The sequence below is a fragment of the Aegilops tauschii genome, chromosome 6 (assembly GCF_002575655.3).
Source record: "Aegilops tauschii subsp. strangulata cultivar AL8/78 chromosome 6, Aet v6.0, whole genome shotgun sequence".
Classification (NCBI taxonomy): Eukaryota; Viridiplantae; Streptophyta; class Magnoliopsida; order Poales; family Poaceae; genus Aegilops; species Aegilops tauschii.
In genome coordinates this window covers 485,287,197-485,314,904 of record NC_053040.3, presented here as the reverse complement: position 1 = coordinate 485,314,904, position 27,708 = coordinate 485,287,197, and the positions used below count along the sequence as shown (strand labels likewise).

The window sequence follows — 27,708 nt, the reverse complement described above, 5'->3', positions numbered from 1 at the left end:
GCAACCTAGAGCACCCCATATGAACGTGCACCGAGCCAATTGTGAATGGCACGACCGCGCTGTAGGAGATATGCCCTAGTGGCAATAATAAATGTTATTGATTATCTCCCTGTTCATAATTATGTTTATGTTCCATGCTATAACTGCTGTGGTTCCCGAGCCCGTATATCCATAAAGGCTCAGGGGAGAACCCATATGCACGTGTGGAATAATAAACGGTAAAATGTACTCCTAGTCGTGCCTCTAAGACTAGCTCAAGTGTTGCATGATGATTATGTTTTCCCAATCATGGGAATGTCTATGCCAAGCAACTTTGAGGGCACAATGTCAGGAAGGACATTTGTGTTGAATCGACCCGAATTGATGTTATGCTATGAGATACATTCGTCACAAGTTAATGGTTTATAACACAAAGATAGTTAATGTTTGCATAATTCATTAGACCATGAGAGTATCGAGTTTCTTCATGCTTGCTTCATGAACTTTGGGGTTTGTTAAACGTCATCTGTAACTGTATGGCTATTACGGCGGCTTACGGGTTCATGGGAAAGTATGTTAAGTAACTTGATAGCTCGAGATTGGGATTTGCTCCTCCGACGATGGAGAGATATACTCGGACCCTCTCGGTGTTACGGTGTCCATCATTGTCTGGCCAGACACTTTGTGATTTGATCACGGGGATGCCGGAACACGAAACGAGAAAAGAGAACAAAACCGGTAACGAGGTAACTTGCATAGTGGACAAAGTGTTGGCCCACGGGGATGCAATAAATCTCACCTCAGGTGTTTGTGATATATCGTGAAGCAACAGGAATAGCTCACCGCAACTGGAGGTTCACTCGAATATTCATTCGTGTGGGTATAGGGGTCAATATGGGTGTCCACGGCTCCGATGTTGATCATTGATCGGAAGGGGTTCCAGGTCATGTCTATACTTCACCGAACCTATAGGGTCACACGCTTAAGGGTCATCTGTCTGCTGAATACTAGACAGGGAGTCTGAGAGAAAATCACTGAAAAAGTTTCGGACAGCGGAAAAGTTCCGCAGAGAGAGGTCACCGGATGAGTTCCGGTGAAACTGAAAAGTTGTTTCAGGGGATACCATAAATTAAAATTGGTTTCGGCACATGCCTGATAATTCTTGGAGGGTGCCAGAATCATTCTGGAAGCTTTCTGGAATTTTCCGGGATAATAACCGGATATGCTCCGGAGCTGCCGGAACCACTTCAGATGCTTTTCGCAGATGAAAATCACTAAACCGAAATTGTTTCGGAACGCATTGAAAATAATTTTGGTGGGTACTGGAAATGTTCTAAGCCCACACAAATATTTTCAGTTCGAACAGACGCTGAAAAATGTCGTCGTGAATAGTGAAAATCAGCTTTATGGTTACTTTATGGAAAACCACCTTTTGGGGCTTTGCTCCAAAAGATCTTGGGGATGACATGGATGGATAGGAGCCATTTTTGGGCCCCTCATGGGGGTGTGGCCGGCCACATGGGGTATCCCCCCTTGGGGACCCTCTTGTTCATTGGTTTCACTCCTAGGTCCTTGTGGAAGGACTTCATTCATGTGCATTTTGGTTTTTTGTGTGAAACTACCCTACCCCTTGGGATTTCCTATAAATAGAGGTGGAGGGGCAGCCCTCCACACTCACTCTTTCTCACATAAATGCCATTGCAATGATCTGGCTTCTTCTCTCCCTCCCAGCGAAATAGTTTCATAGAGCCGAAAGGCTGTCTGGGTTCCGGCAGGAACTAGTTCTGGACGGCGAAGCCCTGCCGGATAGCTGACACCGTATGTGTGCAACTCTGTAGAGAGGTCGTAGTTTCGATCTTAGTGCCCTGAGGGGCTGTTCGAGAGTGCCTCCCGAAGGGCTGTCCAAGTGACGGTCCGAGTTCTGTGGGTCCTCCCGGAGGGCTGTCCGAGTGACCGTTCGAGTTTCGAAGGTCCTCCCGAAGGGCTGTCCGCGACACCGTCCAGGGGACTGTTCGATCGCCTCCCGGAGGGCTGTCTGTATGGCGGATGAGGGTATACATCCTCGCGGTTGGGAGGTTGTAAATCCTAGCTGTGGGATCTGCACCGCCGATCGTCATCGACTCTACTTCTGCTGCGCTACGAGTCGGTAACGAAAAAGATCAAACCCTGTATGCAGTCTTCATAGTGGTCCTGGGCTGGTGCGTAGGTCGGAAAATTTTTGTTTTCTGCTGCGTTACCCTACACGCGCTACCCTGGATGCTCACCGGTGCACGAATGCCACCGCACCGCAGCCGTTGGGTGCTTCGGAGCGCTGCAGGAGGGAAGCAAAACAGGGGAGGCCAAAGGGCAGACTTTCACGAGAGCCACGACAGAGAGCGGGTACGCACACATGAAAGTGCCCCACTACCAGCTCCTTGCAGCAGTCACTATCCCCGCCAACCAACCACAACATAGGACCACGACACTTATAGGACGCAACCTAGAGCACCCCCTATGAACCTGCACCGAGCTGAGCGTGAATGGCACGACCGTGCTACATGGACGCTCACCGGCGCATGAACACCACACTCCTACGACCGTTGGGTGCTTCGGAGCGCTGCAAGAGGGAACCAAAATAGGGGAGCCCAGGGGGGCAGACTGTCACGAGAGGTACGACATAGAGCGGGCACGCGTGCATGAAGCACCCCACTACCAGCTCCTTGCAACAGTCACTATCCCGACCAACCAACCACAACACGGGACCACGATACCACTAGGACGCAACCTAGAGCACCCCCTATGTCCCTGCGCTGAGCCGATCATGAATGGCACGCCCCCGCTACCTGGACGCTCACCGGCGCACGAACGCCACGGTGCTGTTGCCGTTGGGATGCTTCAGAGCGTCGCAGGAGGGAAGCAAGATAGGGGAGGTCAATGGGGCAGACTGTCGCGAGAGCTACAACAAAGAGCGGGCAAGCGCATGAAGCACAACACTACGGTCGCCAGGTGCCTTAAAGCGCCGCGAGAGGGAACCAGAATAGGGGAGGCCAATGACGAGCAAATTTTCGGTGGCGGCGGCTAGGGTTGGGGGCGTCCGCCCATGTCGCTTGCACAGGAGCGATGCATGGATGTCCACCTGTATCTTTCTTTTTCATTTATTTAAATAATGATTGGTTTGATGCTAAATTCTGGCTTTACTGTGTGTTTTGTTTAACACACTACGATCAAAGTCGACATACTCGAGCATACACTAAACCGTTCCCTCTTTCAAACTCCACTTCTTTTCATATATCAATCCTTGATCAAAGAGAGAACAATATTCATTTCAAAACATTTCTAACAGATTCCTTAGTTACGACCGACGAAGTAATGTCACTCGACTATTATCAACATGACTACAATCTTTTTTTGTCGGTAAGGATTGCACTAGAGCTAACTTCTACTTCTAGTAGGCCCTGAACTATAGATAGAGAATAATCTTTATGAGCGAGTATATAAGAAGCGATCCACTTTTTTCATCTATTCCAGGGGAAAACCAAAGATCTTGCGCGGCAAACGCACGCACACACACCTTACCCCTATGAGCACCTCTGAGAGACTGAGTCGACACATCATTTTGATATTGACGAAGTCGCCACAGACGCCTTCGTAGTCGACGGAGTGTCGCCTCTCACTGAATGCACATCGCCGGAAGACCTAGAGTAAATCTAGAAAAATACGAGCACCATGTCAAGTCTAGGACTTGTTTTGGTTGGCTGGGATACCATAGTCCTCCTAAGCATTCACTCGCACTTTACCACGTGTTGACAAAGCCAAAAACATTGGCTATCAATTGGTTGCCTACCAAACTGCTTTGCCAATCTCTGTAAAGGTTGCAATTGTAGGCAAATTTAAGCATTGCCAAATGTTATTTTATTGAGATGGAAGTGTTACATTTATTCAGTGATCTTAGTTAAGTCCAAGTTTAAAGCATCCATACCACAAAAACCGAAGGTATATGGAACCATGTTTTGCATAATTCATTCCTGCAACCTTCCTTAGCTTATAAGTGCGCGACACAATTTGTCGAATGTTAACTTGCCAAAATATTGACTAGACAATTTTTGGCTACAAACAAAGCAAAATCATAGTATCATTTTGATTATTTTTTTGAGAATATCATTTTGAATACTACATGAACAAAAACCACGGGTATCGCTATGCATATAGGGGCACAGAGGAAGAGAATTGCAGGAATGTTGAAATCAACTCTTACTCACACTCACCGGAGAAAAGAGAAGAAGAAAGAGAGAGAACTGCTTTGCTCCTCTTGTTGCTTTTTTGTCAAAAGTAGCACGAAAAAATCGTTGTCCTCCAAAATTGCTATGCTGCAACCAAAAGACATAAATCACACTCGGACGTGTGGAAATTTTGTAAAAGCGGCTGCCGCGTGGAAGGGAGGTCAATGAGGCAGCGAGGGCGACGTGTGACTTTTGTGCGTGTTCCCGACCAGGGGACCCATCTGGCCGCCTCTGCGGGCCGCGTGCGCCGTCCGATGGGAACCCCGCACGAATCTCACAGCGTGCTCGTAACGAACTGCTCCTCGTCAGAAATCTCATGCTCGAAACGGATATCTCGTGGGCTGACTGCGCATCGGGCGCCCTGGCCTGTCCCTATCCTTTCTGTTGGGGCTGCGACTGACAGGTGGGCGCCGCCGTCCATCTGAAACCTTACACGTGGACCCGATGAAGAAAAATCATTGGCCTTCTGATTTTTTTTAAATGTTTAACCTAGTACATAAATTGATTTGATATGAATAGATGTAAAAAATTGATTTTGATAAATATAAACGGCGCCAATATAAACCAGTACCAGTATATATATATATATATATATATATAGTCAAAGAAAAGTGAAACCAACAGACAGACAGTCCTTCTGGGGTCTGTTGCCATCCATCCTGAATTACAGGGTGTAAAGAAAGGTAGTGGGTAATTTCATTTAATAAAAAAATTGCCAGACACAAGAAGGTGCTGAGGTTGCAATCATATTAATTAAGAAATACTATAGGCAAAGAAAACATCCAGCTACTGTTTGTGGTTGGAGAGAATATAGTATGGAAATATTTTTTTTTTTAGAAAAGTACGTATGAACATATATCCATGGGCAGCTAACCTAAATACTCCTATTAAAGCATCCATGGCTGGACTAATTGAGCTCAGTAGTAGTACAAGGGAGCCTGCTGCTGCTTCCACCACTTGCAAATTAAAATACTCATCCTACCCATCTCTAATTAGCAAGCACACTCTTGTGTTTTGACTGATTCAGGCCAAGAGGGAGACATAATTGTATGCTAATCCTGAAAAAAAAACAGTAACTCTATTTCTTTCTAACAAATAAAAGCCTTGCAATTATATTCTGTTTATCCATCTGTGCAACTAGTTCAAAGTGGACACCACGGAATAATTGGCACCAAAGCACCCAGCATGTATTCTAATTCCCTGCAAGGTCATTGACTGGATATTTTATTGCTACATGATGACTAACGGAAAACCTTCTGATCCCAGAAACTCAAAATAGATAGATACATCAAGGGCATGCCCCTCCAATCCTCTAAATCCTAGAGAGGACCCCAGCAAGAGAAGCCCCCCTTCTCCAAGAACCCTAGGCGTCCGTGCGCGATGAATGATTATACAAAACTGGACATACATAGCTCAATCTCGATCTTGTTTTCTCCATTCCGCCTCTTATCTTGTTTTCTCCATTTTCCCACGGTGAAAGGCCGGTATTGTCACGGGAACCATCGCCGCGTTGGATCATTCATTCCTCCTGCTCGACCATCCTCCGGACGTCCTCGATCACCATCCACGACTCGTGCCCGCCGATCACCTCGGCCTGCTTCCGGGAGTCGCTCCACATCTTTACAGGACAAGAAACAGCGGCCTCAGGATACACAACGCCGAGATGGAGACCATAAAGAAAGAAACAAGCTTTACTTGTACCTGTATGGAAGGCATCTTCTGCTCGAGTCCCGCATAAAGGATCACATAGATTGGACAAAAGAAGGCATTAGCGGTTAGATAAATATATCCACTTGAGATCCCAATATAGGCCAATCTGTATTTAATTGTTGCAGGACAAGATAACGATGAAGCCAAACGCATGATGGGGCCATCCTTGGTACGCTTTGTTGTTACCAAAGCTACAGGATATGTGCATACGGCTAAGAAAGAAACGCTTGGGTAGTAGGTACAAGTTGCAGGAAGCCGGCAACTGAAAGCAAAGTTTCCAGTGGCAACACAGAGGAACCATTTCCTCCAAAATAGGGAACAGAGACCAAGAAAGAACGCCGAGAAGTTCCAACAAAAGATACAAAAATGAAAACGGGTTTGGACTGTTTGCTAACAAGAAAGCACGCTTGAGTGCCAAGAAAAGGTTCTGCTATTGTTCGTTAATGAGCGACAAGCACCGCAGAACCAACTCAATACATGGCGGATACTTACCGTTACTCCTGCACGATTCACGAGCTTCTGTGGAACAGCGTTGACGTCGACACAGTAAAACCGGATTCTGCAGAGCAAATCATGACAGAGATCATCAGTTTGTCGATAACAACTCCAGAGGTGCAGTACTTTGTCAACATGGCAACCAAAGCTCTAACCTCGGATAGTATTCTGCTGCCAACTTTTCCAGCTTAGGCTTCAGATATATGCATTTCCTGCACCAACTCGCCGTCCTACATATTGCAAATGCTGGTATTTATCCTCAACCCAGACTGTAAGACACCGTGGGATAATTTGACAGTTATCACTATGTCAGACAACTACTTGAAATACAGCTGCCAATCCATTTACGGAACCTACTGTCAAAACTGATGTAAAAATGTGATAAACTGCACATTACTATTGAAGTACTTTTCTACAAGAGTATATATATGAGGAAACATCTTGTAGCAATGATACTGTATTTAGGTGGTAAACATAATACATGTAAGCGACCTGCGGATCCGCCTAAGATGTGAACCAGGAGAAGAAACACTGAACCTAACTACTGGCTACAACAACAGCAAAATGGAATGTGCAGGGTGAGCTGCTTATTGTTGCGTTTCGGGAAAACGAGTCTTCCAAGTATACATCACACAACCACCAAGATTTGGCAGAGTTTAGACGCCGGTACTGAAACAAGCCGCTAGAAGGATCGCACACGACAACGCGCTTTGTGGGGTAAAACTGAAGGTGAGCTCTCCAATCACCACTCAGAGCTGACCAAGAGCTACCAAGAGCCCTAGACAGGGTAACTAGATGAGCCCCTTTTCATCCAAGATGCGAGATTTCTACCCCCATAAGGCCACATGACCGTGAAGCATTGAAGCCTAATCCAAGTTAGCTGGAGCATGATTCATGATAACCCATTTCATCCTGTCCTAATCGGGAGCTAGTTAAAATTCAGAGGAAACCTTTACCAGAACACGACGATGGGGACGCCGCGCTGCTGGGCCTCGGCGAGGGCCCGGTCCAGCTGCTCCTCGCCGCTGATCGGCTCCAGCTCCACCCACGCCGGCCCCTCCTCCTCGTCCTCCATCCCCGTCCCCGCCCTCCCCTCCGCGGTCGCCGCTGTCAGACCCGCCCGGCGAGGCCCCGGCGGCAGCGAGATCGAGGCCCGACGAGCGGGCGCCCGGGAGAGGAACGCGAGGCGGTGCGGGGGAGGCCGTGGCCTGAGAAGGGCGCCCCGGCACGGCGACGCCTCCCCGCCGCCGGCCGCCACTGCGTAGGCGGAGGTGGTGGCCATTCTGTTTGGGCTCGTCCGGTCTGGGCCGGGCCCGGGTCCGGTCGCACCCAACCCATATCGACCCAGGCGCCGGGAGCCGAAGTCAAACCGACTGGTCTGGTCCAGCCCCGACTCTCCTCACTCCCACTCCCACTCCCCACCGCCACGCGCGTCGCCGGCTCGCCGCCATGTGCTCCGGCGACTAAGCGAGGTAGCATGGCGCTGAGGACGGCGCTCCCGGCGCTCCCCCGGGCCTTCGCGTGCCGCCAGCGGCTGGCCACGCGCGCCTCGTCGGCCCGGGTGGAGGAGCATGACGTCGATCGCCCCAACACCCGGAGCGCCCGCCGGGCGTTCGACGGAAGTCCCGACCGGGACGCCGCGGCGGGGGGAAGCTCCGGCTCCAGCCGGGACGCCCTCGTCGAATGCGCGCGGCGCGGGATGGGGCGGGAGGCGCTGGGCCATTTCTCGGCCGCGCGGCGCCACGGCGGCGAACGCGTCGACGGCGCCATGCTGTCCTGCGCGCTCAAGGCGTGCGGGGCGATGCCGGGCTGCTGCAGGGCCGCCGGGGAGCAGCTGCATTGCCTGTGCGTCAAGTGCGGGCTCGACCGGGCCGACGTCGGCGTCGGCACGGCCCTCGTCGACGTGTACACGAAGTGCGGCGGCGTGGAGGATGCCAGGCTGGTGTTCGAGGGGATGCCGCAGAGGAACGTCGGCACGTGGACGTCGTTGCTCACCGGTTACGCCCAGGGCGGCGCGCACTCGGACGCCATGGCGCTCTTCTTCAGGATGCGCGCCGAGGGGATATGGCCGAACCCGTTCACGTTCACGAGCGTCCTCTCCGCGGTGGCGGGCCAGGGCGCGCTCGACCTTGGGCGGCGCGTGCATGCTCAGTCGGTGAAGTTCGGATGCCGCTCGACAGTTTTCGTGTGTAATTCCCTGATGAACATGTACGCGAAGTGCGGACTGGTTGAAGAAGCCAAGGCTGTGTTCTGTGGGATGGAGACCAGGGACATGGTGTCGTGGAACACGTTGATGGCAGGCCTTCTGTTGAACGGGTGTGAGGTGGAGGCCCTGGAGCTGTTCCATGACTCGCGAGCAAGCATGGCGAAGCTGTCACAGTCGACCTACTCGACGGTGATCAAGCTATGTGCAAACCTCAAACAGTTGGCCCTGGCACGGCAGCTCCACAGCTGTGTGCTAAAACATGGGTTCAGTTCAGATGGCAATGTCATGACAGCCATTATGGATGCCTACAGCAAGTGCGGCGAACTGGATGATGCTTTCAACATATTCTTGTTGATGTCAGGATCGCAGAGTGTCGTTTCATGGACTGCTATGATAGGCGGGTGCATTCAGAACGGTGACATTCCTCTTGCTGCCTCACTCTTTAGCAGAATGAGAGAAGACAATGTCAAGCCAAATGAGTTCACCTACTCGACGATGCTCACAACATCACTGCCAGTCTTGCCTCCCCAGATTCATGCGCAGATCATCAAAACCAACTACCAGCATGCACCATCTGTCGGAACTGCACTTCTTGCCTCATACTCAAAGCTTGGAAGCACTGAAGAAGCCCTCTCTATATTTGAAACCATTGACCAGAAGGACGTTGTTGCATGGTCTGCAATGTTGTCGTGCTATTCCCAAGCTGGCGACTGCGATGGTGCCACAAATGTGTTCATGGAGATGTCCATGCAAGGCATGAAGCCAAATGAGTTCACTATCTCTAGTGTCATCGATGCATGTGCTAGTCCCACCGCTGGCGTTGACCAGGGTAGGCAGTTCCACGCTGTTTCGATCAAATACAGATACCAGGACGCTATCTGCGTGGGCAGCGCACTTGTCAGCATGTATGCAAGAAAAGGGAGCATTGACAGTGCTCGAAGTGTCTTTGAGAGGCAGACAGAGAGAGACTTGGTGTCATGGAACTCGATGATATCAGGGTATGCGCAGCACGGTTACAGCAAGGAGGCCCTTGATACATTCCGTCAGATGGAAGCTGCGGGCGTCGAGATGGATGGTGTCACATTCCTTGCGGTTATCATAGGATGCACTCATGCTGGACTTGTACAAGAAGGCCAGCGATACTTCGATTCCATGGTTAGAGACCACAAGATCAGTCCCACCATGGAGCATTATGCGTGCATGGTGGATCTCTACAGCCGCGCAGGCAAGTTGGATGAAACAATGGACCTTATCGGAGGCATGCCGTTCCCAGCGGGTGCAATGGTATGGCGCACACTGCTAGGCGCATGCAGAGTTCACAAGAATGTTGAGCTTGGGAAGCTGGCCGCAGAGAAGCTGCTATCGCTTGAGCCGCTCGATTCGGCTACATACGTGCTGCTCTCCAACATCTATGCGTCCGCAGGGAAGTGGAAAGAGAGGGATGAAGTGAGGAAGCTCATGGATTCTAAAAAGGTGAAGAAGGAAGCTGGATCCAGCTGGATTCAGATCAAGAACAAGGTCCATTCCTTTATAGCCTCCGATAAATCGCACCGTCTGTCCGACCAGATATACACAAAGCTGAAGGCGATGACAGCCAGGTTGAAGCAGGAGGGTTACTGCCCGAACACGAGCTTTGTGCTCCATGACATGGAACAAGAGCAGAAGGAAGCCATGCTGGTCACGCACAGTGAGCGGCTGGCTCTTGCCTTCGGTCTGATAGCTACGCCACCAGGGACGCCCCTTCAGATTGTCAAAAACCTGCGGGTCTGTGGGGACTGCCATGTGGTGATGAAGATGGTGTCGGCGGTTGAGGACAGGGAGATCATCATGCGAGACTGCAGCAGGTTCCACCACTTCAAATCTGGTGCCTGCTCTTGTGGTGATTTCTGGTGATGTAGAGCAGAACAAACTGACAGTGGATATAGCAGACTGGCAATGCCATCCACAACAATGTGACCTGCAAGTAGGCTCTGGAGTTCATGAGTATGTGTTGTCTGAAGCCCCAATATCAGCTATACAAAGGTAGAAGCTTATAGGTAGTGGTTCTTGCCTGTTTGCAGGTAAGAGTATACATGAGCCGTCATACAGTTTCCTCTACTTGTTTTTGTAAGAGCAACATGAGTCATATGGAGCGTGGATCTTACACTGACTGTTTAGTTGATAGAAAACACAACAAGGAAGCTAAACATACGTGTTTGTGTTTTTACCAGCTTTGGGCATCTAAACCTTCAAGCCTATACTGAGCCATTGACTATCTAAATGGAAGAACACCACAATTTTTCAAAAAATTAATAATAATCCATTGTTGCATTTGGACTGAACCCCACTTGTCATCCTTTTCTTTAGGCGAGTGCAGCACCCAATGTAGTATATGATCTTGTTCATCCTGGTGCATATCTGTTTTTTGGCTCTGTTATGGACTCGTCATTTATTGGCCTGGTAAGTAAAGAAATCCTATTTTTTTGTTTCCTTGTGTTCAACATGAGTATGCATATCAACTTATACCATTCTTTATTTGCAAATCCCAGCAGACCATGCCAGTTTTCGTGATACTCAAAGCAATTTGACCACCATTTGGGATTGGTTCTAACTGCCAGCGTTTGACATGGCCTGTGGATTTGTTTATTTTTGCAGGATTGTTGCCTACTTTTTGCCAGAACAGGTGGGTGACCAAACTTTTTGTGAAGTAATGATCCCCTCTTACATCTATGGCATGTGGGACAGGCCACCATTGGCAATTCAAATTTTGTGTGAGCCATGTTTTCACAGCTGTTTGGTTAGAGACCATTTTTTGTGAATGCGCTTGCACTTTGATCATGAGTAACAAGGGTAAAGTGGTGGTGTATGACTAGGAATCCAAACACAAACCTTTTGTTCTCATCCATCCAGATATATAGATTAAAAGAAGTACACTTTGATTATGCAAACCATACTGAATTCCAGTCTGGTACGTACGTACATGGGACATGGCATTGCGCATGTCAATGGCATGAAATCTGTATTCAGACGAGCAGAACTTCGACCGCAACCGGATTTAAAATGCCTGGAGGATGGTGGAGACCGATCTGTGGAGGTACAGCTTGCTTCGTCTTTCGCCTACTTTCTGCGCCCTGCTATTTTTTTGTATTGTAAAGTAATAATTAAGCTCTGCATGCTCAGGCTGTAGGGGATAGCAACCATGGTCACGGCACTTGGTTCTCATCTTCCCAGAAGAATATGTCCAATGCAACAAAGGGGAATGGCGGTCAGGTTTCGCGGAGGCTGAATCTCCCCAATTTTTTTTGCTTTCACACGGCCCTTCTCATTTCCTGTAGCCACTTATGTCATTTTCTCTGTTATATCTTCCGTTGCAAAGTCTTGGTGATGGTAGCAGACCATGTCTGAAGAGACATCTTATCGGTCTGTAACCAAACCATACTCCGTACACCGGCCTCCATTTCTTGTTCTCAGCAGTCTCTTTGTTCTCGAGTGAACTCCGGAGTTTTCACCTTCACTCGATTGCATCCCATTTAGATGGCCTATGTCGTTTCCCGCAAAAAAAAAAAAAACCTTCAGCGCAGTGTAGTCGGTTTTTCGGCATGTCGTCGTAGTCTATTTGTTATCATGAAGTTGGAGTTGCGGCGGCAAGGTCCGGGCGATGACCGGCGACGGGTCATCCAGCTTGACGATTCTTCGCGGCGACGACCCTGCATCTGTCTCCTTTGTAGCTCGCCTTCAGAATCGGAGTTGCCTTGTCGTCAGCACGTGTGGCCGATTGTTTGGCAGATCTTAGTGTGACATCATGCAACTGTTGCGGGGATGGTTTTGTCGATGGTCATATGCGGTGAAGTCGGAGTCGCTTGCTTGAGGAGGACCGATGGTCGTGACGCTTGTGTCCAATCTCGATGGTGTTCTTCAACGTGGCGTGTCTAGTGTATATGTCGTGTGCTAGATCGGTGGTGCGTGCCCTCGAGATTGTCTTGTTCTATGACAATCGTTCGCTATGGGTGTTTGTCAGTTTTCGCCTAGTCTTTCACTGATTAAATGAGCACCATTCTTCTTAGCCAAGAAATGAGGCAAGATTTTGCCCCCGTCTTCAAAAAGGAGGTTGCAGGGGATGCTGGAAATTCCATCCGCATCAATTATTAGAAATTGTCCTAGCCCTTGTCGCGATTCCCCGATGGACTAAACCGATCTACACAAGGAACTACACCGAGTCGATATTGAACTGAAATTAACACACATCATAATTAAATTATCCCGGTATGGCAGGAAACTAAGCTTCTACACTTTTTTTTCTGTAGAAATAACTATGCAACCCGTTCCCACAAAAAAAACCTATGCAATCTGATGGCCGATTTATTTCAATCTTTTCGGCGATGTTCGTTAAGTGAGAAAAGACATCCCCGTCGACAAACGAGGCTTATGTGGCGAATTCATCAATCTTAAAAGTTGTGCCGGCTCATTATCTCGGATATGTGCATGTGCGCATTCATAGAGGTGATTGCATTTACGTGTATACAAGCATTTGTGATTATATTGAGTTTAAAAAACCATGGCAAGCTTTGTGCATTAATGCAGCTCTTATAGACAGGTGTACTAAAAAAAGGGGGTAAAACCGCACCGCGTCTCATCAGAAGAAAAGGGAAAAACGGGCTGTGGGGCTTAGCCGTTGGATGGCAATTGGAAGGTCTAGAAAAATTCTCCGGATTGGCACATAAGCGAACAGCCCAACCCCTTACTAAGGCTTTGTTTGGTAGAAGTGGATTGGGGAGGTTGTCCGGGGGGGGGGGGGGGGGGGGGGGTCCAACCGATCCCCTCAAAACCCCTCCATCCACAATCCTTTTTGTTTAAAAATTTTGTTTGGCAGGCAGGGTTTGTTATATTGAAATAATATGGTGTGGAACATTTAAAAATGCAATCTTTATAATGTAACAAACTCCCCTTATATCCTTGCAACTGAATTGTAAAGGTCACTTAATAAAAATGAGACAAAGTTGCTACAGGGGAACAATTTAGTAACAGTTTTTCCCAGCAGAAACATAATTTTGCATGACTTGAAATCAATATCTCATCAACCGATATAATGACAAGAAATTATATGAAATGAAATAGCAACGACCAGGTATATTTCGAAGTTCCATAACCCCACATCAGACCATAAAAGTGTCACCATCAGAACTGGGTTAGATTGTGTACAAAATCACTAGAATAGGGCTGACTTTCTGAATTTTCGAACGAGTAAATGGTGTTAATGCTCGCAATGAGCTCTTGCCCCTGAAAACAAAATTCAGCGTGAAGTTACCCAATCTGGTCAAATAAAACTTTCCATCCTTAGTGTATACATCTCCTGTTATCAGTTGGCACCCAAACATCTGATCAAATAATTCAACAGTAAAAGTAGTACGCGTGTACAACATGACGATGGAATTAAACCAAGACCTACGTCAATGGTGAATTCAACGAAATCGTCAAAGGCAGAAGCACAAGGTTCAGAACAAAACAAAAAAAAATCTCGAGCAGATCGCAGAGTTAAAATTCAAACAACTGACATCTTCCAAAGTGAAGCAAAGCACATTTGAAACTAACTAGAATACGACAGGACTTCTAAAATTCTTAGAATGCGTTAAAAGCCCTGGAAACAAAATTCAGTAAAAACTTGACAAATTGATATAATACAACTTTCCATCCATACGGCAATCTGTAGCCGGTACATCTCCAAGTCATGTCAGTACCAATGTTTGTAAACTGTCGATGTATAATCTGAGAGTGGAGAACCAATGTTGCCATAAATTAACCTAGAACCAAAATAACACCCCCAGCCCATGACACTAGGGAACAATAACAACAATCAGTGCCCATGACACTCGGTTTTGCACCAATCTAATGTCAGTACATCAAGAAACTGCAAAATTTACATTTATGTTACAACAACAGCACAATCATTTTGCAGAGATTAGGAGAACCATCTAGTAACCATCAAACTGCAGTAGAAAATCAACAAAATGAATCATGGGCCTAAAATCTTACTGTACATTATTATTACTACTACTATAAGGAGCACAACTGTATGGCAGAGATTAGAACAACTAACAACTATACATCACAGCAGAAATAATTTCATTACTTTTGAAGTCTCGGTTTAGAAGAAGAACCACAAATTCAGTTCTTAGAACCAAAGAGCCAGGAGGGATGTGCGTGGGGCATGACGCAGACACAAATGAGGGTTGGCAGGAGGTGCTACCGCGGCGTGACCCACGTCGTCCGAATTCGTCGCCTTCCTCGACAATGGCTCCTCGTCCCATCCCCGCTTGGCTTCGCGGTAGATGTTACAAATGTTACGCTCATGGTCATCGCGCGGCTGTTTGCAAAGAGCCATTGCGGTGTTCGCATTGTTTGGAGAACGGTCATCGTGCGCGTGGATGTTGCAACCCATGGCGTCCTCTAAGCTCACTGCCATGCATTGATGTGCCGCTCTTGTCGCAGCTCGATGTCGTGCATCGTCCTGCTCTTGCTTCATGTGAGGGTCCGATGACATCCGCACTCCCGTCGAAGGCGCTTTATCGTGGGTCTTGGGCGTCTGTTGTCTATGGTAGCGTTGGCTCACCAACCTCGTCGGAGCTGATGTTGCAGTCCGCTTTGACTGATCAGACTGCGTTGCTGCAAGGTTGTCTGGCACGTGTTGGGAGCTTTTTAGAACGAGCGGAGGCTGCTCTGAGTAGACTCCCTTGCGCCGGCTATGTTGCAGACCTCTCTGACGTCGCACTCTCCTTGTGCGGCCGGTGTTTGCTCCGCGGAGGATGGGGGGGGGGGGGGTGTGGAGTTATATGGCTCCTTATCCCCTCGTGTCGGAGACAATTCATCCTTGATGCCTACCTCCCATCCTATGTTGTCTTCCACTAAGGGCGAGTCCATTGCCGTGCTTGTGGCTCCGGTGCTGCAGGTCATGCCCGAGTTTAGGGAGCTATGTCTGAGTTTGTCAGTGGAGCATATGAAGGTGGACACACCGACGACCTCGGGCGAGGGACAAGATTCACCTTTGTCAAGTGAGCAGCTGGAGGTTCCTATGGTTGATTATGTGAAAGGGAAGGCGTCCGTGATGTCATGATGCATTGTGCTCGGTTGTCGTGTTATCGACGTGGCCTTGGTATTTTGAGTCATCATTGCCGGTTTTCTCGCCCGGGGTTCCAGTGCATTGTAGAAGTGTTGAGGGTTGTGCTTGTTGAGTGTTGGGAGCACTTGGCGGCCGTCTACGTGGTCGTGGTGCTTCGTGTTGAGTGAGTTTGTTTGTATCAGTTTTCGCCCGCTTTTTCATAAATTAACTGGGCAATTCTCTTCTTCTTAATTAATCGATGAGGCAATTCTTTTGCCTTCGTTTCAAAAAAAAAGAGCCAGGCGATAATTGGACAACTTCCATCCAGCACCAGTACTTCAATGACTTGCAAATAACTAGAGTCAACAACCACCAAAGTAACTAAACCTTAGAGGCGGCGAAGCTGTATTCTTGCTTTTCAAATCTCAGTTTGCAAGAGCAACACAAATTCAGTTACCACCAACGAGCCAACAGAGCATTGGCAAACCAGGTTAATGATCATAACAACGACAATGCTCAGTGACAACACACAATTAAACGGGGGCCATTGAATAATCTGGTGGGTGCTGCACCTAATTTGGAAGTACACCCTTGTGGCACAATCACATGGTAGAGATTATAGTGATAATTACATCACAGCATAAATGAATCATCGCTTTCAAAGTCTCACTTTACCAAAAAGCATCGGAAATTCAGTTCTGGAATCATTCAGCAACTTCCATCCATCACTAAAAGCATCACGAACAGACCGAACCAGACTAAACAGACTCAGGCAGCGGCAATCTAAGACGAAGTGAACTTGGTGACGGCCTTGGTGCCCTCGGAGACGGCGTGCTTGGTGAGCTTGCCGGGGAGGACAAGGTGGCAGCAGTGACCGGGTGGATGGAAGAAAACTAGACGATGAGGGAAAAGGAGGGGAGGCAAGGCGAGGATTTGCCGCCAGGGAGAAGTCCAGTATGCCGGAGGAGGTACGCCGGCATCGAGGCGTCGGGCAGCGGCATCTTGAGGAGGAGTCGGGCAGCGACACGTTGAGCGGGCGGCGGCAGCGTCGTCTCCTCCAAATCCTCGAGTCCACCCTCGAGGGCTCAGAACCGGGAGCTCCTATTTGCAGCATTTTGGGGCAAATAGCAGCCGACGTACAAATAAATGAGCACATGGGCAGCCCCAATAGTAGGACCGTGGTATGTAAAATTCAAAAAATTAGCGCCCTTGCTGGGAGTCGAACACAAGACCTTATGCTCTCAGAGCATCTCCAATAGGCGCGCGGTAGCGCAGTGCTAAATTTTTTTTACAGCGCCGAAATAGTGTTTTTGCGCGCGGGAGGGTAATTGCTTTTCCAAAACTGCAAAAATTTAGCACGCCGCTGTAGCGCCTCACCAGACGCAGTAAAATCCAGTGCGCGCCCAGCCAGCGCTTGGCAAATATGAAACAACACATACCAAATTGACAATATGAAACAAGATGATCTCAAACATTAAACGGAATAGCAAAATCATGAGTTGAGCAACATATCATGGTTCAAATTCATGGCATAGTTCAAAATCACCTAACCACAAGCAAGTTCATGACAAATAAAGTTCACACAAATGAATGGAACATCAACAATCATGCCCCAGCTTCTTCCTTCTCTTACGAAGACGATTCTTTCTTTTCTTCTTCATCTTCAAGCGCCCCATCGTCATTGGAAACTCGGACGGTGTTTACACTATCTCCAAAGGCATCGTGCGAAGACATGTGAGGCACACCGAAAGCCATGCATCCACCCATGTCACCCGGAGGTGCTCCCATGCCCCCCATGAGAGACCCAATACTCATGCCTCCCATGTCTCCCATGGTAGCTTCCAAGCCACCCATGCCTCCCATAGGTGCTCCCATGTCTACCATGCCGCCCATGGCGCCCATGGCTCCCATGCTTTGTTCCCATGCATCCCATGGTAGCACCCATGCCTCCCATGGTGGCTCCCATGCCTCCCAAGTCTCCCATGCCTCCCAAGCCTCCCATGGTAGCTCCAATGCCTCCCATGCATGCCCATCAATCTTTTTTGGACCAAGACTTGATCACGACAAAGGTTGATGTACTCCTTTTGCCTATCATCGAAGTTAGATGTGTCCATGAAGAAAAATTACTTCTCATATTCCAATAATCTAGCTTGCTCCTTCATGGCCAATTTCTTCTCCTCCAATGCCATCTTCCTCTCCTCGCCCGCCACCCTCCTCTCCTCGGCCGCCGACTCTTGGCTCCTTGCCACCGTTCTCTCCTCATTTGCTTCTTTCTTGCCTTCATAATAGCCTCCATAGCATTCTTTATCTCATCATCTCCTCCTCCTCCTCCTCCTCGTCTTTCTGTCGGTACGCTCAATTCCACTCTTGTTGTGTGCATCAAAGTACTCCTTCATCCTAAACCAATATGTATCCCTAGTTTGGTCCGTCCCAACGGTGGCATCCATAAACACATTCAACCATTCCTTGCATAGCAAGATGTCTTCCTCCACGGTGTAGTTGCACGCCCTTCCTTTCGGTGCATCGACCATACCCTCACCCCCTCATCCAATTCATATTCATGATCATCTTGATGCACTTCATTGGTTTGACATCAATGGGAATTGTTGGAGCCAACACCCATAGTTGACGTATATGTGTCATCATTGAAACTACAAAGTATGATAAAGAAAACTAATCAAGCTATCCATATGTATACATTTATCTAACAACAACAAAAAAGGAAAATATCATACCTTGTGGCATTTCATCAAACACCATGTGCGCATTGGCCGCTGGCGCAACAAATTGCGAGCTATCCGACGCTTCGGGCGGCGGTGAAGGAAATATGCCCTAGAGACAATAATAAAGTTGTTATTTATATTTTCTTATATCATGATAAATGTTTATTATTCATGCTAGAATTGTATTAACCGGAAACTTAGTATATGTGTGAATACATAGACAAACATAATGTCACTAGTATGCCTCTACTTGACTAGCTTGTTGAATCAAAGATGGTTGTGTTTCCTAACCATAGACATGAGTTGTCATTTGATTAACAAGATCACATCATTAGGAGAATGATGTAATTGACTTGACCCATTCCGTTAGCTTAGCACTTGATCGTTTTAGTTTACTACTATTGCTTTCTTCATGACTTATACATGTTCCTATGACTATGAGATTATGCAACTCCCGATTACCGGAGGAACACTTTGTGTGCTACAAAACGTCACAACGTAACTGGGTGATTATAAAGGTGCTCTACAGGTGTCTCCGATGGTACTTGTTGAGTTGGCATAGATCGAGATTAGGATTTGTCACTCCGATTGTTGGAGAGGTATCTCTGGGCCCTCTCGATAATGCACATCACTATAAGCCTTGCAAGCAATGTGACTAATGAGTTAGTTGCGGAATGATGTATTACGGAACGAGTAAAGAGACTTGCCGGTAACGAGATTGAGCTAGGTATTGAGATACCGACGATCGAATCTCGGGCAAGTAACATACCGATGACAAAGAGAACAACGTATGTTGTTATGCGGTTTGACCGATAAAGATCTTCGTAGAATACGTAGGAGCCAATATGAGCATCCAGGTTCCGCTATTAGTTATTGACTGAAGACGTGTCTCGGATATGTCTACATAGTTCTCGAACCTGTATGGTCCGCACGCTTAACGTTCGGTGACGATTTATATTATGAGTTATGTGTTTTGATGTACCGAAGGTAGTTAGGAGTCCCAGATGAGATTGGGGACATGACGAGGAGTCTCGAAATGGTCGAGACGTAAAGATCGATATATTGGATGACTATATTCGGACATCGGAAAGGTTACGAGTGATTCGGGTATTTATCGGAGTACCGGAGAGTTACGGGAATTCGCCGGGGAGTATATGGGCCTTATTGGGCTTTAAGGGAGAGAGAGAGAGGCAGGCCGTGCGCCCGCCAAGGCCTAGTCCGAATTGGACTAGGGGGAGGGGCGGCGCCCCCTCCTTCCTTCTCTTCTCTCTTCCCTTTCCTTCTCTCCTACTCCTACTACTTGGAAGGGGGGGGGAATCCTACTCCCAGTGGGAATAGGACTCCTCCAGGGGGCGCCATAGGAGGGCCGGCCCTCCCCCCTCCTCCACTCCTTTATATACGGGGGAGGGGGGCACCCCATGGACACACAAGTTGATCATTGATCTTTTAGCCGTGTGCGGTGCCCCCCTCCACCATAATCCACCTCGGTCATATCGTAGCGGTGCTTAGGCGAAGCCCTGCGTCGGTAGCTTCATCAACACCGTCATCACGTCGTCGTGCTGACGGAACTCTCCCTCGAAGCTCTACTGGATCGTGAGTTCGTGGGACGTCACCGAGCTGAACATGTGCAGGTCGCGGAGGTGCCGTACGTTCGGTACTTGGATCGGTCAATCGTGAAGACGTATGACTAAATCAACTGCGTTGTCATAACGCTTCCACTTACGGTCTACGAGGATACATGGACGACACTCTCCCCTCTTGTTGCTATGCATCACCATGATCTTGCGTGTGCGTAATTTTTTTTTGAAATTACTACGTTCCCCAACAGGCGGAGGCGCGGCCGGAGGCGCTGCTGGATTCTTCTTCACGCATCTAGAAGCGTCGTCGACTTTCCTCTTCTTTTGGGCCACCGTCGCCATCATCACCATCGGTTGCGCGCGGACGGAGCTCCGTGGCTTCGCGGCGGGCTGCGACGCGACGCCACCCTGTGAGTTCGTTCGCGTGAGACCGGTGCTTGGAGCCGGTGCGGCGCCGGCGGCGAAGCCGGAGGTCAACCCTGCGCAAGGGTTTGTGGCGGCGGCGGCGGAGGGGCGCGTGTGTAGGGAGGGGTTGGGGGGATGTTGGCGCCGCCGTCCATCGGAGAAATTTCGTCGGCGGCGGCACGGGGCGGGGCGGGGCGAAGGCGGGCGCGGCCGGAGAATTCAGGGCTGCAGTTGCTCACTCGCGCCCAATTGTTCGATGTCCAGAGCACTGGAGCTGGCGCACCAAATACCCAGTGCCCGATGCAGTTTTCCCCAGCGTGCTGAATCTTGTTTACCGCGCGCGGGATTATAGTGGGGCTGCTGGAGCGCTACTTTCGATCGCACGCGCTATATAGCCGTTTTATGCCGCGCGCAGCTTATTTAGCGCATCTGTTGGAGATGCTCTCAGACGCACAGGCATATCAATGCACCAACCAAGCACTTGTGACTAATGAGTAGCGCGGTTCATTAAGAACAAGGAACAACCATAGATTTGAAATATTTTTGAAATTTCAAATGCCTTTTAAAAAAACTGAATACTTTTTGAAATGCGAACATTTTTCAACATTGTGAGCAAAAATTTGAACACATTTTGAAATTTTTAAAAATGAGAACAATTTTGAAATCATGAACAAAATTTGAAACTCTAAACTTTCAAGAAAATATGAACAAAATTTAAAATTTCGAACAATTTTATAGAAACATGACTATTTTTTATACTTTGACCTTTTTTGAAAATGTGAACAAATTTCAAAATTCTGAATACATTGGAAAATGCGAACAATTCTGTTTAACGTGAACAATTTTTGGAATTTTTGAACACGTGAGCAAACTTTGAAAAATGAGAGCAAAACAATTACGAATATTTTTGATAACATGAATAATATTTGAAATTACAAACATTTTCCGAACATTTTTGAAAATGTGAACAAATTTTGAAACACAAACAATATTTGGAAAACATGAACAAAGTTTCGAAACTTCAAACTTTTGGAAAACATGAACATATTTCAAAATTCTGAACTTTTTGAGAAACACGAACAATTTTTGAAAACATCAATAAAAATGCAAATTTTTGAAATAATTTTGTAAAACTGAATTTTTTTAGAATATGTCAAACCTTTTTTAAATTTGCAATTTTTAAAAAAGACAAACAAGAAAATATGAACTTGAAAAATAAATTTAAAAATAAAACAAAGAAATTAAAATAAAAAATAAAAAAATGAAACAGTAAAATGAAAAAAGAAAAGGAAAAAACACATAAGAAAACCGCTAAACCGGTATAGAAACAAAAAACCGGTTCAGGGAACCTTCGCAAGACCGGCTGCCTCGCTGTGGGGAGTGGGCCGGCCCAATCCTCGCGCTCGGGGATCTCCTGTGCGAACGCTCGTCAAATAGGATTTTCCGGCCTAACGGTCGCCCGCTCCACCCCAGTTTCCCCCTCGCCGCCGCCGCCGCCGCAGGAGCCGGAACCGCCGGATCCGGAGCCGGAGAAGACCAGGAGCAAGAACAGCAGGTGAATATCTGACTCGCCCTCTTCTTCATCCCGGGCGGGCGGATCCTTCCCCGGCAGCGGCGCCCGAGGGGAAGTCGACCTCGCCGAGAGGGGGGCCGACGGGGGCGCTCGGGTCGTCGGCGGCGCGCCGTTCGACTTCCCGGGCGCCCCGCCGCCGGATTTCTTCCCGGCGATGCGGGGAGCGGCACGCCAGGGTTCGCCGCCTTGGTGCGCCCTCCCCTACAAGGTAACCATCTTCCTTCCTTGTGGATCTTTTCCAATACCCGCCACCGGAAAGAATCCCTGCCTGCCCCGAGCGAGGATCCTGCAGCCACCCTGGGTCTTTTCCCCGCTGCCAACTGCGCCGGAAAACTCTAGAATCAACCCACACGTCCCTCACAAATGGAAACAAGTCTTTGCAGGCTATTTACACGACCTCCTAAACTAGATTAAAGTGGTTTGCCTGCGTTCAGCTTACCAGACTTGCTTCTGCAAAATTGCATTGTTGTTAAATTTCTGCTCTCTCCCACAGCACTGAAACATGACGACGAAGTTGACTCAATGAAGAATGTTGTTTGAATTAGATCTCTATTCTTTTGGCGGACTTCCCCAAAACTTGCAGATATCTTAACCATTTTAGTTTTCTTCTATTTAGATACAGTGCAGGTTGCTGGACCTGGAGTGCTCATAGCATCTCCAACATTACAGTTTGGTTTGTCTCTGCATACAAAATAGAGCAGGTGGACAAACTGATTGCAATAGGGTCCAATTCCAGACATTACTTCCAGAAGCTGATAAGAATATAAAGAGATGATAGCATAGTAGGTCCAAAAATACCCTTTATCTCAAAAATGGTACACCAATTTGAACTAAAACCACGACACTTATTTTGGATCGGAGGGAGCAGTATAAGTGTAATGACATATAGTGACTTAATACAATCAGGAGTGGTCTACCCTATGACATATAGGTGTTACCCGTGGGCCGTGGCATGTAAAGAAAATTCTAAATTAATAAATTATGCAGTGTAAAATTCATTGGAAGTCATCAATTATAGATGTTACACGAACTAGAGGTATGTGCATGTGAAGAGCTTATGGAAGGTAGAAAAGTGTTGAATATTGTACCTAGTATTTGCCAAGACCATTTTTATGATTCAAAAAGGTGTTGTTCAAGGAATGCCCAAATGAGACATTTTAAGAGAAAGACATGTGTCCTCTTTAAGCTGAACAAGTGGAGGCAAGAAATGGCTCAGCTCACTCAAGTTTTTTTACCACTTGTATTTGCCCTGATTGTTCGAGCTATATTATATTTAATGAGATATAGACCTATCCAGTCCATCCAATCGAGGAAAAACTCATGGCTTCTAAAAGTTGGATGGCCATCTCCCATCCAACTTCATCAGAGCAACCAAAGGTTACCTAAAGATATGGTAGTCATCCAATGAACTTGCCTTAAAAGTGAGGGTTCACCGGTAAATCTTCTGTTGGTTTTCCTGAAAGGGCATGTGCCATTTTTTTTCTTGTGAAGACTATCAATCAATGCATCAGCTGGCATATGAAATACTGGATTATAAGGTTAGGAGAAAAAAAAACTTGGTCGGTGGCACTGATAATAAAGCATTCAAGCAGTCTATTTTTATTTCTGGAGAAAGGCTCAAACACACAACCACTGTTAAAAACTGGTGTAAATTAAAGTAGTATTGCTTCTAGTAAAGTATCATGATTATGTTAGTAAAAAATGAAAGGTGTTTCTTCTGATGAAGCCCCTAGTATGTGGTTGTAATCATTACAGTAGGTGGATATCATCACGCTGACAAACAGTGTTTAAAAGTATGGTAGTTTCATAGCTCATTTAGTCGGAGAATGTGGTTTTAGCCTCTAGTTTGGTACTATCTCGTGGCTACATAGAAATTGGGTTTCATAGCTTTGCAGCTTACATTTAAATCCTACTTCATGCTATGGATTTCCCCCTGTTGTACTAGTTCATAAAATGTTCCGTATTTTTTTGGTTACAGTTTCCTGGCTTGGCGCTGCCAGCCCCAGAAGGGAAGGGTATGAAGCCAAATGCCCATTTCCCCTCCATTTATCATTCAGAGCAAACAAGACTGACTTGTCTCCTGGTTTATCATGCAGGTGTGTACTCTACCTGTAAAATAGACCAAGTTCTCTTTGTCATATATTCTTATATTCTTTTGGAGTCATCACTTAACTATGATGTTATTTCTTAGGTACCCAGGAGATGACCAGGAAGAAGAAGACGGCTGCTGCTAGAAATGCTGCACAGAGGAACTGCTATTACCTTCTCCAACCAGGGGAGGCAAACACTCCTTTCCTCGCTTTCATGAGAAGCCTCGGCAACGACATCATGACCAACGAACCGCCGCCAGGTCAAAATCAACCGGTGGTTGATCCTCCCGCGCGGTTTATTCCGCCCGCCCAGCAGGGTCTGTTTCGCGTAATCAACATGGTACTCGATATTATCCAATCAGGTTCTTGCTTCGAGATCCTGCATGAGAGGAATATCACATTCACCGAATACTTCAACATTCCGAAGCTCATTGCCAATAACCTCAAGGACAGTTCTGCCAAGGGCACGAAGAGCAATCTGACGGCTCTCGCAGAGATGCTTGATCGCGTTGTAGCAAGAGCAAGCTACATATATGACAAAAATAGCAGAGCTAACCCGGAATTCACACACTTGATTCAGCACATTAAGGGCTATCGGCAAGGTGATTCATTCTTTATGACGAGGTACCATATGTGTACTCTGCCACTGCCCAATAGATGTTTTATGTACGTTGCCATGTATGCCTACATAATGGACATCTTGAGGAACATGGATCCGGAAGCATTTCATTATGTTATCAGTGGTCTGCGGTATCCTGAGGACTGGCACATCCAGTGTCAACATAATACATACCTTGCATTCTACTACAGAAGGTATGCCTCATTGTTTATTTGGGCAGAATCTTGATTATATTATTACTGTTTATTGATGCTTGTCGCTATTTACACTAAATTGTGATTTGTCACTATATTGTAATGATAACACACCTTTTGCCTACTTCATAGGGGAGGATATGACCCGGACGCAACACTTATTCCTGAGACAACAGACCCCCGGATCGTACCTCTGCGCTTCCACCGGAATGGTCCATCGCATGCCCTGGAGGATGCGGCTGACCCGATTGCAGATCATGGGATGAGGTTAACAAGGCGAGATTTGGGCCATGTTTTGTATTTCCAGTTCACTCACTTGATGATTTCAATGGAGACAAGCCTCCACTTCCTGGGAGCGCTCTCTCATCTAGATGTTCAGGATCTTTTTCCTTTTCATGTGAGGAAGAACTAGGTGTCAGCAGCTCTAGCTAGTGTACAGTTGTATATTTGTTGCCTAGATGACATGGAAAGCACAGTAACTCACTGCCTTTTGTATAACACAAATGATTCTTTCTTTGGTTTGGTTTTGCGGCTCAAACCAAACGGCTGTCCGTATAGTCGTATATCCTTTCATCTATATGTCATGGTTTAAGCCTCACTTGCGGGTGCCAGTGTTGTAGTTTATGGAAGCGACATAATTTCTCTGTTTTTATATAATTGCAAAAGGAGTACTTTTTTCGTTTTTATAAAGTACTATCCTCTCCGTCCGCGGGTTGCTTTATTTCGTTTGTGCAAGTAAGTAGTGAAAACCAAACAGATATAGTACTAGGAGTACTTTTTTTTGAGAGGATAGTACTAGGAGTACTGAAACTTGTGGATGGCTGTCAGTTAGCTGAACTCGGCCGGAGCTGCAGGTCTGGAAACTAGATGCAGTTGGACGAGGAAATTACACGTCTGGTCCTCCAAGTCTCTGGCGCACAACGATTTGGTCCATAAGTCGAGAAACGCTCCAATACGATCCTTATACATGAGAATACACAACACTCTACGGTACTCTTACGGTCCCCTCGACGGTAGAGCACCCTAGTGCTGCCGCTCTTTTGCGGAAAACCCCATCTGTTATGACCGGCATATTAGGGGTTTAGCCCAGTTAGTTGTGGCCCAGTTTATCTTATCGTTATTAGGGGCTTAGCCCAATTATCTTATTAGGAGGATTATATAAACTCGTGCAAGGACCCGTTTTGGGATTAAGCAAGAAGCAATCATATTTGCTCGGCTTTCTTAGGGAGTCGAGAGACCTAACCCTAGCCACCGCTGCGCGCTCTCTCTCTCTCTCTCTCTCTCTCTCTCTCGCACGCAACGACGGCGCCCCTGCGCCGGCGACCACGCCTTCCTCCACGCCATCCCTCCTTCCACCCCTACAACCTAAGACCACACCCTGATAGGGATCCGGTTCCTACCAATTCGGTATCAGATAGCTTCAGTGCGATCATGTCCTCGTCGCCGCCCACCCCGACCCTTCCGCCGCCGACCGCGACAATCGCCCCGATGGCCACCACGACTAACGCCCCGCTCTTGCCGGTGCCGGTCACCTCCGCCGCGCCCGTCCCCATCGTCTTCACCCCGGAGGAGATGACGCTGCCATCCGGGATCTCACCCAGGCGGTCACGAGCATCTACATGTTCCTCACGAGATCCTATGGGCTGCAGCCGCCTGTGCCCTTCGCAACCGCCGCAGCAGCCGCCGTCCTCGGCGACCCCCGTCGCCGCTGCCATGGGCAGCTGCCGTGGCAGCCGCCACCAGCGACGAACCCCGGCGCCTCCACCGTGCAGCAGGGCAACAGCTGCAGCCGCCACCACCGGCGATCGCGGCCCTGGGCATCCCGATGACGGGCCCGGGGTGTTGGAAATATGCCCTAGAGGCAATAATAAAATGGTTATTATTGTATTTCCTTGTTCATGATAATTGTCTATTGTTCATGCTATAATTGTATTAACTGGAAACCGTAATACATGTGTGAATACATAGACTACAACATGTCCCTAGTAAGCCTCTAGTTGACTAGCTCGTTGATCAATAGATGGTTATGGTTTCCTGACCATGGACATTGGATGTCATTGATAACGGGATCACATCATTAGGAGAATGATGTGATGAACAAGACCCAATCCTAAGCATAGCACAAGATCGTGTAGTTCGTTTGCTAAGAGCTTTTCTAATGTCAAGTATCGTTTCCTTAGACCATGAGATTGTGCAACTCCCGGATACCGTAGGAATGCTTTGGGTGTACCAAACGTCACAATGTAACTGGGTGGCTATAAAGGTGCACTACAGGTATCTCCGAAAGTGTCTGTTGGGTTGGCACGAATCGAGACTGGGATTTGTCACTCCGTATGACGGAGAGGTATCTCTGGGCCCACTCGGTAATGCATCATCATAATGAGCTCAATGTGACTAATGAGTTAGCCACGGGATCATGCGTTACGGAACGAGTAAAGAGACTTGCCGGTAACGGGATTGAACAAGGTATAGGGATACCGACGATCGAATCTCGGGCAAGTAACATACCGATAGACAAAGGGAATTGAATACGGGATTGATTGAATCCCCGACATCGTGGTTCATCCGATGAGATCATCGTGGAACATGTGGGAGCCAATATGGTATCCAGATCCCGCTATTGGTTATTGGCCGGAGAGGTGTCTCGGTCATGTCTGCATGGTTCCCGAACCCGTAGGGTCTACACACTTAAGGTTCGGTGACGCTAGAGTTGTTATGGGAAATAGTATGTGGTTACCGAAGGTTGTTCGGAGTCCCGGATGAGATCCCGGACATGACGAGGAGCTCCAGAATGGTCCGGAGGTGA

The 27,708-nt window shown here is 47.7% G+C and overlaps 3 protein-coding genes across 3 annotated transcripts; 2 read left to right on the top strand and 1 right to left on the bottom strand.

Annotated features, from left to right (window-relative positions):
- Nucleotides 1-5,400: 5,400 nt before the first annotated feature.
- Nucleotides 5,401-7,760, bottom strand: LOC109733947 (thioredoxin-like 3-2, chloroplastic). The gene is made up of 5 exons (XM_020293162.4): nt 7,400-7,760; nt 6,599-6,673; nt 6,441-6,507; nt 5,940-5,957; nt 5,401-5,856 (listed from the first exon to the last, which is right to left on the bottom strand). Exons 1-5 carry the CDS (start codon nt 7,723-7,725, stop codon nt 5,758-5,760), a joined length of 585 nt encoding a protein of 194 aa, XP_020148751.1. The 5' UTR covers nt 7,726-7,760; the 3' UTR covers nt 5,401-5,757.
- Nucleotides 7,761-7,790: 30 nt separating this feature from the next.
- On the top strand, nt 7,791-12,142 carry LOC109733948 (pentatricopeptide repeat-containing protein At2g27610). Its single transcript, XM_020293163.4, has 4 exons — nt 7,791-10,709; nt 10,996-11,088; nt 11,284-11,722; nt 11,809-12,142. Exon 1 carries the CDS (start codon nt 7,921-7,923, stop codon nt 10,540-10,542), a length of 2,622 nt encoding a protein of 873 aa, XP_020148752.1. The 5' UTR covers nt 7,791-7,920; the 3' UTR covers nt 10,543-10,709; nt 10,996-11,088; nt 11,284-11,722; nt 11,809-12,142.
- Nucleotides 12,143-21,886: 9,744 nt separating this feature from the next.
- LOC109733949 (uncharacterized) lies at nt 21,887-25,496 on the top strand. Its single transcript, XM_020293164.4, has 4 exons — nt 21,887-22,207; nt 23,978-24,095; nt 24,191-24,902; nt 25,035-25,496. The coding sequence occupies exons 1-4, from the start codon at nt 22,154-22,156 to the stop codon at nt 25,312-25,314; spliced, it is 1,164 nt and encodes a 387-aa protein (XP_020148753.1). The 5' UTR covers nt 21,887-22,153; the 3' UTR covers nt 25,315-25,496.
- Nucleotides 25,497-27,708: the final 2,212 nt, after the last annotated feature.

Excerpts from the sequence above, each read along its gene's own strand:
- LOC109733949 (XM_020293164.4), top strand. The coding sequence starts at position 22,154 with ATGCGGGGAGCGGCACGCCAGGGTTCGCCGCCTTGGTGCGCCCTCCCC. Across the intron at positions 22,208-23,977 it reads GGTGCGCCCTCCCCTACAAG|TTTCCTGGCTTGGCGCTGCC; the intron begins GTAACCATCTTC and ends TTTTGGTTACAG. Across the intron at positions 24,903-25,034 it reads CTTGCATTCTACTACAGAAG|GGGAGGATATGACCCGGACG; the intron begins GTATGCCTCATT and ends CCTACTTCATAG.
- LOC109733947 (XM_020293162.4), bottom strand. The coding sequence starts at position 7,725 with ATGGCCACCACCTCCGCCTACGCAGTGGCGGCCGGCGGCGGGGAGGCG. Across the intron at positions 6,674-7,399 it reads GTCCCCATCGTCGTGTTCTG|GACGGCGAGTTGGTGCAGGA; the intron begins GTAAAGGTTTCC and ends TGCAATATGTAG. Across the intron at positions 6,508-6,598 it reads GCAGCAGAATACTATCCGAG|AATCCGGTTTTACTGTGTCG; the intron begins GTTAGAGCTTTG and ends TTTGCTCTGCAG.
- LOC109733948 (XM_020293163.4), top strand. The coding sequence starts at position 7,921 with ATGGCGCTGAGGACGGCGCTCCCGGCGCTCCCCCGGGCCTTCGCGTGC.